Below are 15,877 nucleotides of genomic sequence, written 5' to 3'. Positions count from 1 at the left end.
CAGTTGCTTGAACAAAGCTTCCTTGGTACAGCACTTTTGTTTACTCTGCTACATGTCACTCACTTTTGTCCTTGGTCTGATAAATAGAAATCTGGTTAATTGTTTTCAAAAAATTGTTGTCAACTAAAGCATTACTTGTTAATTAATTAATCTGTTCGATGAATCTACTATCTGTACAGCCCTACTTTAAATGGCTATAAAGAAACATACACTATGCTTAAGTTAAACACTATTTGACTTGGCATAATAACATTCAGTCGATCAATCAACTTATCGATGCCTCATATCAAGTGATTATGTCAAAGCTGTCCTACTGTATGTGTTCAACATAGAGGACACTCTATGATTAGAAATAACTTTGCTTCATGTACTTGTTTGCAAACAGGAGCCCAGTGAATGTGATATGTTCTTTGGTAATGACACTCATTCATTGTGTTTTCTAGTGCCCATCAATGCTGTATCTGGCTCTTGCTGGAAGCCATCACAGTGGGCATAAAAACAAGAGCTGCAAGACTCCTGTTGAGTTTCTGCTGACACGAGGCATGCAGATTTGAATAACAAAACATACGGTTGTACCTATCCCACCACGGAAATGTATATAAAGATGACCCCGTTTGCTAGCCAAAACACAGCGAGCAGCTCAACAAACAGCCAACATGGGCAAGGTTGGTCATTCATGCTTTTTCATGTATTCAAAACTAAATATATACAAACATTTCATATTTAATGATATGTCACATTTTCATCGATCTGCTGTACTGTGCTTGTCTTCTCTAAATGCCAACTGTCGCGTTTCTTCCATCAGATCATCTTCTACGAGGATAAGAACTTCGGTGGCCGTCACCATGAGTGCATGAGTGACTGTGCCGACCTGCACTCCATGTTCAACCGCTGTCAGTCCATCAGGGTGGAGAGTGGCATGTTCCAGATCTACGACAGGTCCAACTTCATGGGACACCAGCACTTCCTGAGGAGGGGAGAGTACTCTGACTACATGCGCCAGATGGGAATGAACGAGTGTGTCAGGTCCTGCCGTATGATCCCCATGGTAAAGGCCTATCACTAAGCCATTCAAAATCCTCCTACCGCATGCACATCTCAGACACATGCACACTTACATTATGACCATTTACTGAATGGTCATAATGTACTTATTAATGATGAGTACATTCATGGATCATGCAAGGGTTTACAAGTGGGAAATAAATTGATGTCTATGTAACCAATCATCACTTATATCGTTAGGTTGACCTTTTGCACCTAGCTGGCCCTACTGTGAGCAACAATGCATCTACTTTAAAGCTATAATGAGAGGAGAAGGGCATAGATGGGAGTTGTTTTGAGAAGACCGCAGACGATCATGAACGATGACTCAGTGTTCTCTTCTTCCGTCCCCTCCAGCACCGCGGCCAGTACAGGATGAGGCTGTACGAGCGTTCCGACATGGGAGGTCAGATGATGGAGCTGGACAACGACTGCCCCAACTGCATGGACCGCTTCCGCATGTCTGACTTCAACTCCTGCAACGTGATGGACGGCCACTGGCTGATGTACGACCAGCCCAACTACAAGGGAAAGCACTACTACGTGAGGCCCGGCGAGTACAGGAGGTTCAGCGACTGGGGTGGCATGAGCCCCAGGATCGGCTCCATCAGGCGCATCATGGACCTCTAATGAAGAAAGGATCCTCGTGAAATGTCTCCTCTATGCCTTGTTTCATACACTGAATAAAATGGTGTCAGTGCTCAAGTGTTTTCAGTTTAGTTCTTGCTCTCTGCGTCTGGTGGGAATGCTCCCCAGCGTGGTAGTCGGTGGTTCATGGCGTGACATCCTCGCTCTGATCAGAGGGCTAAATAAAGCAATAGCAGCACTGACCAAGCGTTATTCTATTACTGGTCCTCGCTGGACATTACAAACACAGCATAAGTACACAACTAAGATGCAAAACAAAAAACAGCCATGCAACTAAGTTTGCAAAGTTTATCTTTCCTAATCAACTTGACATAGTGTGCTACTGCGTTTACATGCATATAGCATGGACATAAAGTATGTATTGTACTGATGTAACAACATCAGTTGCATTTCAACTCAGTGAAATGAAATACCAATTACATGATTGCAGACAGGACATTTATTTTCAATGATTTCTCAAATCAATGGAAAAATTAGAAGCTTCTTAGATTAAATGTTTTTCAATTTTAATTTAATTCCGTTTGAATGTTCATTCAAATTACTTCCTGAGTTGACTGAATTGAATTTGAATTGACTCCAACTTTGATATGGAGTAACTTTGATTTGGCCTTACAGGCTGCAGAGGTCCTCCACCTCCACTAGAGGGCACATCCACTTGTGCGTAAATAACTGTGCTGTATGACTGTGGTCAGAGACAAAATGTTTTACAAAAGAGCCAGTCTAAATTCCCTAAAAACTGTCTGATTACATAATAGTTAGTTGTAAGCAGTGTTTCTGTTTGAAACATTGCATAATGTTCCCATTGCAGTAATATGACCAAATTATACTCAGAACATATGCAGTCAAGTGCCACTTTAGGGAATCTTTACAGTAAGGTTAAAACAAATTAAACAAAAATATAATTTTGTATAAACATTTTAAAGTGACAATTTGAATACAGACTATATAATTTCTAGTAGCAAATATAACTTAACTTAATGTCCTCCACCTCTCTCTTTAGGAAGAATTTGCAAGCTCACATAGTTAACAAAACACATGAAAACAATAAGGATTCAAGGATTCACATTACTTTGGGCAATTCACTTCATGTTCTGCTATTTTGTAAAAGAGATTCTTAATCTCAATGAGACTAACCTGGTAAGAACCATAGGGGGGTTCCTTAAATGGTTCTAAATAGGGCCATGTATGGTGCCATTTATGAATCATGGTATAGAACTTTTTTTATTTCTTAATAACCGTGGTTCTATTTTATAGTCTAAAGAACCTTAAATGGTTTTATTTTATAGTCCAAGGAACCTTAAGTGGTTCTATTTAGTTTTTAACTAGTATAAGTAGTAGCTTTAAGAAGCGTACAGGCAATTTCAAATTGGCAGACCACAACATATTTTAAATTATAAACTTCAAAATACCGCAAAGGTGAAAGGCCTCATGCAACACTTTTAATTATAACAAGTGAAGGGCTGGACTTCACCCTAATGGGTGCCGAACCAACCACCCAACAAAACACATGCATGAACATGATCACAGATGTAATACAGTTAGAATCAAACAAGAACCTTGGTTAGTGAGATAATGCAACACAATGAATGGAAATTCACAGTTACCCACAATTCCCTAGCAACAGGGGGAAGCCATGTAACAAGTTTGCTGGGGAATTGTGGGTAATTTTTAATTTATGTTATTTATGTTGTAATATCGAACTAACTGATGTAACTGTGATGTGTAGTTTTCTATATATTGAATGGTAAAGAATGACATTACACCAATGGACATTACTGAGTGAGACCAAGAAAGGAAATTAGGTCTTTTGTGAGTATCCCTTATTGTATTAAGCTCTAGCGATATTTCAGTCAATTATAGAATTAAATCCTTTAGTCTATTGTGGTTATATCTAATATTTAGAGAAATAAGTGTTAGAATCCTACGTTTTCTCAGTGTATTGTTTGTGATTGCAGGAAGGTGATAGGATTTTTTTTTTTTAACATATTTATAGATAAATTGAATATACTAACTTCAATTACATAACATTAGGCATTGCCATATGAGAAACTGTCTGGCACAAATCCAAATAAATCATACACAGATCTCTTTTAACCAAACCAACATTGTAACAAATGGAAACTCTTTGCCATGCTTGATTATGTTTGAGTTTATAAAAAGAGTGATTACACATAGGGAAATGAGATGTTCTTCAGAGCAAAGAAGCTCTACAACCTGTTACGAAGTGTCTCCAAACATTTTCTCAGCCCACCTTTAAAAACTTAACACATAGTTACCTCTTCAGGTGGTCACAATGACACAAGTGCAAAAGACCATTGGGTATTACAATATGAATGACACATGCAGAGTCTGCAGTTCACATCCCCTATATATGTCACAGGTGGAGTCTTCAAAGGGCTGGGCAGAGGGAGACCACGGGGAAGGCACCACCTCCCTGGCTACCATGGGGAAGGTAAACCTGAGCAAAACAGCTATGAATGAATGGAATAGGGACAAAGATGCTAATGGTGTTCCTTCAGGCATCTGTGTAAACCTATTCTTCCTTTGAATTCTTGGGAGCTTTAGATATTCTGGTATTCTGGTCAATATGATTCAATTGTATATGATTGAAAGGAACGTGTATACCTGCGTAATATATATAACTGTAGTAACAACATGTTGACATTGCTCGGCCTACATAATTAGGCAATTACATGGTACATGGAGCTGAGCGGAATTTTGTAGTAACACAAACCACTAAACTCCACTACTATGTAATTACAAATGTACAATGATAAATACAGTGTTGTTACTAGAGTAATTACAGAGTTAATAAACAGGTATAGTGGCAATTTAGTGTAAAATGCTCCCAAAATGCTGGTACTAGCATTGTTGAAATAACTACAGTACTGTTGCCATTGTTAAAGGTATTGTTTTTTCATGTGGAAAATCAGTTTCCCGTGAAAAAGGTAAGGGTTTTGCATAGCACCATGACAAGCACTAAAATGTGTCTATTTATTAATGTCTACAATATGATATAAACATTTCTAGATCACCTTCTACGAGGACAATAACTATGGCGGCCGCCATTTTGAATGCATCGGTGACTGCACAGACTTGCACTGCTACTTTGACCGCTGCAACTCCATCAGGGTGGAGAGCGGCTGCTTCATGGTCTACGAGCACTCCAACTACACCGGATACCAGTACTTCCTGAGTCGAGGGGAGTACCCTGACTACCATTGCTGGATGGGCATGAATGACTCCATCACCTCCTGCCACGTCATCCCCATTGTGAGCTCTGCTTACTCTATATGAGTGCTGTGATGCATCATAACTGAATAGATAAACATAATCAACATGAATGTTATTTTAATTATATGATATACTGTAGAAGGAAACTGACTTGAGACTTGGAGCAGGGGAGGCTAGTTGAGGGAGAAATCGGAGGATGGGCTCATTGTAATGCATGGAACGGAATGAGGAATGGCACATGTTTGATATTCATCCCATTCCATGCATTACAATAAGCCCCTCCCGTCCTCCTTTCTACCTCTACCAGCCTCCCCTGAGAGAAAGTACAAGACTGAGAAGGAAGGAACGATGACACTGCATAAGTGTCCCAGTTTACATAGAATCAGATTTGTGTATTTTACAGAAGTCGTAAGAAACCTTGTAATTTTTCCTTGATTTTTCTCTCATCCAAAACAGGTACCTGGCTCCTTCAACGTGCGTCTCTATGGGAGGTTAGAGTTTGGTGGTCAGATGATGGACCTGGTCAGTGACTGTCCCAGTGTAATGGACTGTTTCCACATGAATGACATCTTCTCCTGCAACGTCAAGGATGGCAATTGGCTGTTCTACGAACACCCCAACTACAGGGGCAGGATGTACCTTATAAGGCCTGGAGATTACACCAGATTCAGCGAATGGGGAGGCAGGAGCGCCCGAGTGGGTTCCATAAGACGCATCTTGGACTGCTAAATGGACAGCTCCCTTGTGGACAGCTCCTTTGCTCGGACCTGATGGTGGGACATTAACTCTTTGAATATCGCTATTCAATATGCGGTACCTCAAGCTCAATGATAAGAGAGACAGCTTAAGACAAGCAACGCTTTAGTTGTAAAACATGATTAGACATTCTAAGCTCTGTGAAATGCAACTGACAAAAATCTGAGAACAGTTACTGCTGTTCGGATCAAGAGAATGAACAATTAATTATGAGATGGAATAGCTTATGGAGGACAATTGATGATTTCACATTGACAAAATGTAACCTTTAAAAGTACAGTCTCTCTATCAACCTATCAACTCTGAGTACACAGCAAGGACTTATCACACTTAGATTTGGCACCTAAAAATTGTCTCTTGCAAACCATTCAGAATACAAACAGTAGCAATTCTCTGGCACGTTAAGTGAACGACTCATTACTACAATAAATTATTTGAAAAATTGATATGATACCATATGATATTCTACCAAATAAGAATTCCGCTGTGAGGGACCCTCCACAGTAATCAGATGGTATCAACCACAAATACAGCATCTGCCAGTTATAGTAGTAGAATTCTGAATTGACCTTTCTGTTGCAGTATAACCTCTAAGCAGTATAACCTTTCCTTTATGACACAGTGATTTCAATGGATGGGTTCCCAATATCAAGAAAAGGCAATGTCATGGTTACAAAGGTGGAGTTAATTAATGTAAAAGTGTGGGCCAGGTTCATTACTAGATGGCTGAAATTATTAGACCAGGGGTGGCTGGTGGAGGTTGAAATCAGAAGACGGGCTCATTGCATGGAATGGAATGAGCGTGTTTGATACCATTCCTCATTCCATTCCATGAATTACAATGAGCCCGTTCTCCGATTTCTACCTCCACCAGCCTCCTCTGGATTAGACATATCTATGATTCGATAAACTCGTGTTGGGTATCTAATTATACAACAGAGATTGGGTTAGGGTTAGGTCCTACTCTCACTGTAATGTAATCTAAAAAGGTAAACTAATCATATGATTTGTTCATTTTATGGCCTATGTGGTTACTACTGTACAGTATAATGAATATTGTGTCGATCAGTTCTGCTGATGCTGTGCAGTGTGTGTGTGTGTGTGTGTGTGTGTGTGTGTGTGTGTGTGTGTGTGTGTGTGTGTATGTGTGTGTGCGTGCGTGTGCGTGTGCATGTGTGTGTGTGTGTGTGTGTGTGTGTGTGTGTGTGTGGGTGTGTGCGCGCTATCAGTCTGGTGTACAGTAGCGTTTTCTGTAAATTGTGATGAACATGGGGGAAAGAACAATTACTCGTTACACATCAAGGGCCATCTATACATAAACAGATTTTTTCCACCCACCCCCCACCCCTGAAACATCATCACTATGAGAGGGATATATTTGAATGACAATACTTTATGCTGCGCAATCAAACTGCTGCCCTTTTTTTTCTTTTTATAAAAGACAGTGCTTGACTGAGGGACAGCATTGAGCAGTTACCCAGCCTGATGCCAACATGACTATGGGAAAGGTAAGGAATAAGGCCTTGCTAATTCTAATTCAACTTTCCCCACTTTTGGTACATTCAACAACTGTAAGCTATCGTATTTATTGATAGTTATAGCTAGTATTCATGATTAATCTTCCCCACTGGCTTTCCAAGATAGTTTCAACAAATTAAGTGATTTTAATCACCCTGTTTAATAGATAGATTAGACTACGATATGCAAGCAGTTGTACTGTAGTAGTACTAGATGGATGGAATGATGGTCTGTGATGTGTTTGTAGATCATCTTCTACGAGGACAGGAACTTCCAGGGTCGCTCTCATGAGTGCAGCAGCGACTCCCCAGACCTGCACTCCTACTTCAACCGCTGCAACTCCATCAGGGTGGAGAGCGGGTGCTTTATGGTCTACGAGCGCCCCAACTACATGGGAAACCAGTACTTTGTGAGGAGGGGCGAGTACCCTGACAACCAGCGCATGATTGGCATCAATGACTGTATCAGATCCTGCCGTATGATCCCCATGGTGAGTGACTAAGATTCCACACACACATACATACAATATAGATGCATTCCATGTACAGTGAATGGAAAGTAGTGATTTTCATAAGGAACGGTAGAGTACTGCAACCATATTGAGAATGGACTCATGATAGATTAGGTTGTACATAAATAAATGAGCTACCCACAATCCTCTTTATAACTTCTATTGCAGCTGCAGCATCAGATCATTCGGACATTTTGTTTAGTGACAGATAAATAATGGAGCTGTTTTATAATATGCATCTATGCAACAACAAATAAAGGTCCTGCAATATTGTTCTCCACATCGACCCATTTAGTATTTTGTTAGATATAAACAATACAGTGTATCGGAATATTAGTACTGTAACCTGAGGCCATGTAGTAACCGTGTAGTAACCATGTAGTGACCATGTAGTAAATGTGTAGTAACCATGTAGTAAATATGTAATAACCATGTAGTAACTGTGTAGTAACCATGTAGTAACTGTGAATTTGATCCTCTGCCACCAGCACCATGGCCAGTACAGGATGAGGCTGTACGATCGCTCTGACATGGGCGGCCAGATGCAGGAGCTGAGTGATGACTGCCCCAATGTCCAGGACCGCTTCCGTATGAACGACGTCAACTCCTGCAACGTGATGGACGGCCACTGGCTGATGTACGACCAGCCCAACTACAAGGGCAGGCAGTTCTACCTGAGGCCTGGCGAGTACAGGAGGCCCAGTGACTGGGGTGGCATGAGCCCCAGGGTCGGCTCTCTCAGGAGGATCACCGACTTCAACTAGAGCTCGGTTCTACACCAACTTGTCACCCTTGTCCCCAATAAACCATGATTAGTAATCAAAACAAACAAGATTCTCTGGTTATGATTTTTTTTATTTGGGAGGGCTTCTCGGTTCCTTCTTCCAGGAATAGACTCCTTAGTGTCGTATCTCCTTTAAGATTCATTATTCAACTTGCTCTATGATGTAGAAACCTACACGATATATTCTATCAGCACCGCACCACCAACTTACTGTCTATTCCTGACTACTATCCATCTTCAATTCTAGTTTGCGCTGTCAAAGCAGACATTAAAATGACCACTAAATTCCTCTGTACTCTACAGTATATTGGACATTGGCTAAAGAATGCCCGCAGTTATCTCTCCTGTACTATGAAGCAAACAAAGCATGAGCTGCTATGCCCCATTTAGTGCCCCTGGTGGAATTAACTGGCCCGATGTGTCTGATTTTATCCATACCATGATGGTCAAAGAAGTACACCGTATACAATACTGCAGTGCTGACTGGAGGACTTACTGAATTTCAGCCTTCACATTGACAATAATGGTGAATGCAGTGTTAATCCCACTATTACATTATTATTTGTAAAGTATGTAGAGTCAGTCACATTGGCCCACTATGACTAAGACTGACCCAAAGGATTCCAACAAATTCACGTTGCACTGATAAGTCACTTGCCTGTCCATTCCTTTGATTTTTCTTTTTAATTGATAAATAACAGAGTAGATGTTTCTAGGGGATATTGAATGAGTTTACATATGGCATATTGAAATGTAGAGTCACTTTTTCTAGAAAGCCCATATTAACTAAATAACAAACTGATAACACCAAGGGGAAGGAATTTTAGGCATACAGTACAAATAGTATATTAGGCAACTATAATCATCAATATTTCAAGGGGATGAGTTTGATAAAGCAAATGGTCAACCGTCTTAAGTCACATTTTCTGTTGGTCCAATTCACCCCACTGACTCTCAGCTCTCCCCCTGTCCTAATGCTTAACTGCTAGATGTTACAATTGATCACAATTGACCACTTACACTTCCAAACAAAAACATGTGTTACAAGTCATAGTCATCTTGAACTAACAGACAAATAATAAAGGAAAAAAAAGAAGTGTGTCAGCCCCCCCCCCCCCCCGCCCAAAAAAAAAAATGGCACGTTAAGTGACTTCTATCTAGAAGCTCAAAACTAGAAACTCTAGTGAAGTAATGGACAGGAAATGCAGATCACATGATCTGTGTAGGGTGTACTCCTCGTGTCCTGATGGGACCCTTTGGGAAATCTGTATTATGACACATAACTATACTGTACACCAGTTCTCTATAGATCTGTGGACTTAGAGCAGCTCTGGGCTCAAACCATGCATGGCCAATAAGTAGACATTACTACAGTCCATGGTGGCTGTGAAGTACAACTGGCCTCTTTACACTGAAACCACAAACATGTTGATATCCTAATGATATCCTATAACCTTTCACATAACAAGAGAGAGAGAGAGAGAGAGAAAGAGAGAAAGAGAGAGGGGGAAAGATTCTATAACAAAATGATAAGATACTAGGCTTTTTCTTTGGAGCAATAATGGACACCACAGACAATGAAATACCAGAGATGATTTAATGTTTCACGGGAACGTCACAGATGTTTTTCCTTGACCACCTGACCTGACCAGGAGAAAACCCCTACTAGAAAATAGCCTATAGGGTCCAGATTATTCATGGCCAGGTCACATGGTCAGGAAACACTCTAGGGCCTTATTATAAGGGAAATGCTTTCATTTAGTTTCCATCTGCCTACTTACAAAATGTATACATAGGAGCTAGTACATTCCATGATAGAATAATTTTGTTATAAAAATCACAAACAGTTTTACAGTAACATCAACCTCAGATGTAATAATACATGTAGGCTTACATGTACTGTTCTGTAGCTAACTACATTAGACTAAAACAATAATGTTATTTTCATGAAATGATCTTTGTCATCAACGTGGCGATGACATTTTGGGGGGTAAAGAAGTGAGAGAAGCTGATTCATTTATAAAAACTAATATTGGCCATGGATAGCCATGAGCAGAGCAAGACTAGGACTTGGACTGTCCTTCATAATTTATATACAGTAGATATCAGGACCTCAGATTCTGTGAAGAAGTGAGGAACAGCAAGAATGTGTCCAGAATGACTCAAAAGACACCTTTAAGTCTTAGTAGTAGTAGTAGTAGTAGTAGCAGTGGAAGTAGTAGTAGTAGTAGTAGTAGTAGTAGTAGTAGTAGTAGTAGTGGAAGTAGTAGTAGTAGTAGTAGTAGTAGTAGTATTAGTAATGGTTGTAGTAGTTGTGGTAGAGATTACAGGTGGGTGTGTGCTCACCACGAATTGTGGTGTTGTGATGCGTGTACAGTGTGACACATACTGTATATTCATATATCATGTAAAAAATCCAGTAAAATTCCATACGTTCAATGTACAGTACCATACAGTTTTCTGGCCTTCCCTATTTGCATAAAGTGGTTTGCTAATGCAGATGAGAGGGGAGGATGAAAGGCTGTTACGCAACATATTTAATGCTAAAGGGCTGTTCCATATTGTTCTGCACCTATTGTCCATTGGACCTGTGGATACCATACTAGTCTTTTCCTTTGTCCATGCATGTCAAAACACCAAACCGGTAATTATTTATCCTTTTTCAAATACAAATCCATATTTCTGACCCAATGTTGTGCTCCAACAAAAAGGTAAACATGTGCCACTACACCCTCAATTATAACTGTGGTGAGCATTTGAATAACAATACTTTGTTTGTCAAGAGGTAGTATAAAAAGCTCTGAAAACATGTGGAATCTCTCCAACGGAGACCATGGGCAAGGTAGGACTTTTTTTCTCTCTGGTAAAATGAACTGTATACTCTGCTTCCACACTGATCATGTACCCCCTCTGTGCAGAGACAATCACTCTCTAATCTGTTGAGTATTTCCCCCCTATATGTTTGCTCAATATTCTTAATTTTCCGCAGCTTATTTTTTACGAGGACAGGAACTTCCAAGGTCGCAGTTATGAGTGCAGCAATGACTGCACAGACCTACACTCCTACTTTAGCCGCTGCAACTCCATCAGGGTGGAGAGCGGGTGCTTCATGATCTACGAGCGGCCCAACTACATGGGCCACCAGTACTTCATGAGGAGGGGCGAGTATCCTGACTACCAGCGCTGGATGGGCTTCAGCAGCTGTATCCGGTCATGCCGTATGATCCCTATGGTAAGCACCAATCGTTTATCAATCTTCTAAAGAGCCAAAACTGAAGTGAGTATCAACATGAGACAACTTTGTATCTCTTCTGTAGACCGAGCAGCACCACACAATGCATAACATGAATTGTGACGTCTAATGACCGTGCCGTTAAAGAGTCTACATGGTCTATATGGTACTTGGAAGCCATTTTGATCTCTCTCTCTGTTGTCCCCCCAGTACCGAGGTTCATATAGGATGAGGATCTACGAGAAGGCCGACTTCAGTGGTCACATGATGGAGTTCATGGACGACTGCCCCTGTGTGTCTGACCGTTTCCATCACCGCCATGTCTACTCTTGTAATGTGATGAATGGCTTCTGGATCTTCTACGAGTACCCCAACTTCCGAGGCAGACAGTACTTCCTGAGACCTGGGGAGTACAGGAGATACCGGGAGTGGTGTGCCACCTGTGCCATCGTAGGCTCCTTTAGACGGGTCACTGATTTTTAGCCATCCTGCTAGCACTTGCTGTAAATACATGCTTAGTTATTAAAATGGTTGAATTTTTACCCCTTTGTGTATGAATTATCTTTGACTCGAAATATTAATTGGTTCCTTGTCTAGTTTTTCGTCTGCCTCTCGAATTACATCAAGATAGAATATATTTAGGGCATTGTTCAATAATGATCAAATAAGTAAGTTCAGGTCATTACTTGCGCAAACATTTTAAGCATTATATACAATATCATTATTTTTTCTTTGCACCCAGTATCTAATGTATTGACCAATCATAACACTTACTGTAGTGAACCAATCATTCCTCAGACTAAAAAAACACCACCTTATATTTTCAACATCACTATCTTCAGATATCCAGCGCAGTATGAAGCACACTACACATTAAAATACATGAACAGATGTTGTAGGTCCCAATAAACCACAGATTACTAGACTTGATACAAAAATCAAATGCCAGTCAGTGATTGCTGTTAACCGAGGAGGCTAGAATGACACTATAATACTCACATTGATCTTCAGATTTTGGGGGGTTTTGCTCATCAACTTAAACAGAGAAGCTGCTTAAAGTGTGTAGGTAGAATGGATCACTAAAATACTGTATTGCTATTTTAACATAGTTTTAACAACACTGTACATAATAATAAAAAACAAACATAAAAAAGAACATTACATCCATCAAGAAGAATCATAACTATTTTATTAATTCATAAGAAAATGTTGTCACATTTAGAAAAGTACCATGTTTATGGTACCTGTTATTACACCTATGATATAGTATGACTTTGTAAATTATTTGTGAATAATTATGTAGGCCCTATAAAGGATTTATGAAGGCTTCACTAAGTCTTTAATTATAATAATAATAATATAATAATAATAATAAACATTATAATTTGATTGAAGAAGGACTTTAGATTTACAGAGATGAAGACCCCTCTCATAGTGGAGATTAATCAAAAAAGGATCACAGATGTAATAGCTGCTAAATCTGCCTTAAATTATAAGGGGATGAATATTAATTCTATAACGTCCTTTTGCTTCACAAGTGTGAAGTACGTTTTGTAAATCAGTGCAGGGAAATAATATCATAATTGAATACATTTACATGTTAGAATCTGAGACAACAAGATGTGATAACCGGCCAATTGAAGAGTGTATATGTTCTATAGGCACTCTAGCTACCATATGTTTATTACCTCTACAGCTGCACATGCAGACTAAAATATCAAGTGTTGCCATGTTGAAAAAATCCTGAGGTATTTTGTATTGAATTGCAAGATAATACATAATACAATTATTAAATCATTGGTATCATCTTGGGAATGTATCAATAACATAATTTTTGATAACAAATTTGAATGTCAATTACTATTACTTATATGTGTTATAAGTCTTATGGGTTGTTTCAATCAATATGTTACTGATTTTTTGCTTGAATAAAGGTTGTCTCAAGGTTAAATGAAGTGGAGCATATGAATCAACGAATCACTTAATACAAAAATAATCATTTATTCTGTTGGAGAACTTATTTCACTAAAAGGGGAGAAGAATCTCAACAATGTTAACTGCCACTTACAAGAAGTTTAAACTATTTCCTAATTCTGCAGAGGATATCAATCTTTAGGCTCATTGCAAATCATAAGACTATGTCAAGTCAGTAAAATCATGGTCAAATCATGAAATCAGGGAAAGTATGACCATACAGTATACCTTACACTAGAACACTTTTTTTTATTATTCATTTACTGATTTTCCATAGTGCTATCTATGTGTTCAAAAGAGATGTATAAGTGACCTCATATCATGTACTTTCTGTTAGTAATTGCCGGACCATATGCAAAGAACTTTCTGAATGATAACCGTGCACAAAGGTTATGCTTATAATGTAACAGACAACACAGGCCATCCCTGCCAGAAATGTATGGATGAAAACCATTGTTACATTTTATAGGCCCTGTTCAGCAAAAGTCATACTGCTAATTCATCAGCTTTGGACATTTGAATAACAACACAACATAGCCCCAGGTTTTTGTATAAAATGAACCAGGAAACATGAGATGGTAGAGCAAGCTGAAGCATCACCACCACCACCAATCATGAACATGGGCAAGGTAATGTAGTGTGATCTCACTTACATTTTTACACACCTTTAACTTGATTTACTTAATTCACTTTAAATACATTCATTATTAAATGCTTTATCAAACATTACACATTATATATGCATCATATGATGAAATAAACACTTTACATTTCTGTAATAGTCGACAGAGTTACATTTAACTCTTTCAATATACTGTGTACTGTTACTGGTATATGTAAATGCAGGCTAGGTGGCATTTAGCGTTTTAGAAGTTTGTGTGCTAACATTTAAAAAATGTCTCCGTTTCCAATAGATTACCTTCTATGAGGAGAGGAACTTCCAGGGGCGCAACTATGAGTGCATGAGCGACTGCCCTGACATGTCCTCCTACATGCAGCGCTGCCAGTCCTGCAGGGTGGACAGCGGCTGCTTCATGGTGTACGAGCGCCCCAACTTCATGGGTCAACAGTTCTTCATGAAGAGGGGAGAGTACACCGACATGCAGCGCATGATGAGCATGGGCATGATGTTTGACAACATCAGGTCCTGCAGAATGATCCCCCACGTAAGAGACCTAATATGACATTTATATTATTAGACATTACATTAAGCTATGTCCCAGTTTTTAATTTAGAATAATTGGGGCACTAGCACATGTATTGGGTCAAAATAAACCCTCTGGGTTCATAGTTTAAACAATGCTTACAAAGATGTACCTCCAGTGCAGTGTTTCAATACATGGGATTTTGAATCACAGTAATGACTGTAGCCAACCTCACAGCCACATAGGGACAGTGAGCAACACATGGATTTACAACTCTAGAGGAGAGCTGTGAACCATGTCAATGATATTATTTAAAACACTGGGCATCCTGAAATAATCAATAATTTGATTGTATTACAGCACAGAGGATCCTTCAGGATGAGGATCTACGAGAGGGAGAGCTTCGGAGGTCAGATGCACGAGCTGATGGATGACTGTGACTCCATCATGGATCGTTACCGTATGTCTGACTGCCAGTCCTGCAACGTTATGGACGGCCACTGGCTGATGTATGAGCAGCCCCACTTCAGAGGCAGGATGATGTACATGAGGCCTGGCGAGTACAGGAGCTTCAGAGAGATGGGCATGGGCATGGGCCAGGGATCCATGAGGTTCATGAGCATGAGGCGTATCACTGATATGTGTTAGAAATATGAAACTGACCAAAGGAAATAAAAGTTATTTGTAATCCTTAACAGTGAAAGTGTGCAACATTATTTCTGCATTCAGTGCAAAACTGTAGATACAGGCATGTATTGCCCTTGTTGCTGGACACTGCATACCAACTGATGGTGGAATGGGAATGGGTGCCTTCATAATTCAGACAATCTGGACATAATTCAATAATGTAAATTATAAAATGATGTTGCCGGAAACACTTGTTTATTTTACCATTAAGACAGATATGGCCCAGAGAAATTCTTGACTTGGCCCAAGAATTTCACCGGGCCTTAAATATACATACTATCATACTATCTAGACAATGTGATATTATTAACCATTTTTATAATTTTGTACATAAAGTAATATAC

The 15,877-nt window shown here is 39.5% G+C and overlaps 3 protein-coding genes across 3 annotated transcripts; all 3 read left to right on the top strand.

The window, feature by feature from the left end:
• Positions 1-656: 656 nt before the first annotated feature.
• LOC310813604 (gamma-crystallin M2-like) lies at positions 657-1,674 on the top strand (the record flags this gene model as incomplete). The annotated part of the gene is made up of 3 exons (XM_083682664.1): positions 657-665; positions 806-1,048; positions 1,402-1,674. The coding sequence occupies 3 exons, from the start codon at positions 657-659 to the stop codon at positions 1,672-1,674; spliced, it is 525 nt and encodes a 174-aa protein (XP_083538790.1).
• Positions 1,675-4,063: 2,389 nt separating this feature from the next.
• LOC310813603 (gamma-crystallin S-1-like) lies at positions 4,064-5,655 on the top strand (the record flags this gene model as incomplete). The annotated part of the gene is made up of 3 exons (XM_083682663.1): positions 4,064-4,144; positions 4,723-4,965; positions 5,383-5,655. 3 exons carry the CDS (start codon positions 4,064-4,066, stop codon positions 5,653-5,655), a joined length of 597 nt encoding a protein of 198 aa, XP_083538789.1.
• A 1,520-nt stretch (positions 5,656-7,175) lies between these two features.
• Positions 7,176-15,494, top strand: LOC310812715 (gamma-crystallin M3-like; the record flags this gene model as incomplete). Its single annotated transcript, XM_083681391.1, has 4 exons — positions 7,176-7,190; positions 7,448-7,690; positions 11,485-11,727; positions 15,207-15,494. The coding sequence occupies 4 exons, from the start codon at positions 7,176-7,178 to the stop codon at positions 15,492-15,494; spliced, it is 789 nt and encodes a 262-aa protein (XP_083537517.1).
• Positions 15,495-15,877: the final 383 nt, after the last annotated feature.

This window comes from Argentina silus, assembly GCF_951799395.1.
Source record: "Argentina silus genome assembly, chromosome: 12".
Classification (NCBI taxonomy): Eukaryota; Metazoa; Chordata; class Actinopteri; order Argentiniformes; family Argentinidae; genus Argentina; species Argentina silus.
Note: the sequence above shows the minus strand (reverse complement) of the source record. Positions and strands in the feature narration are given on the sequence as shown.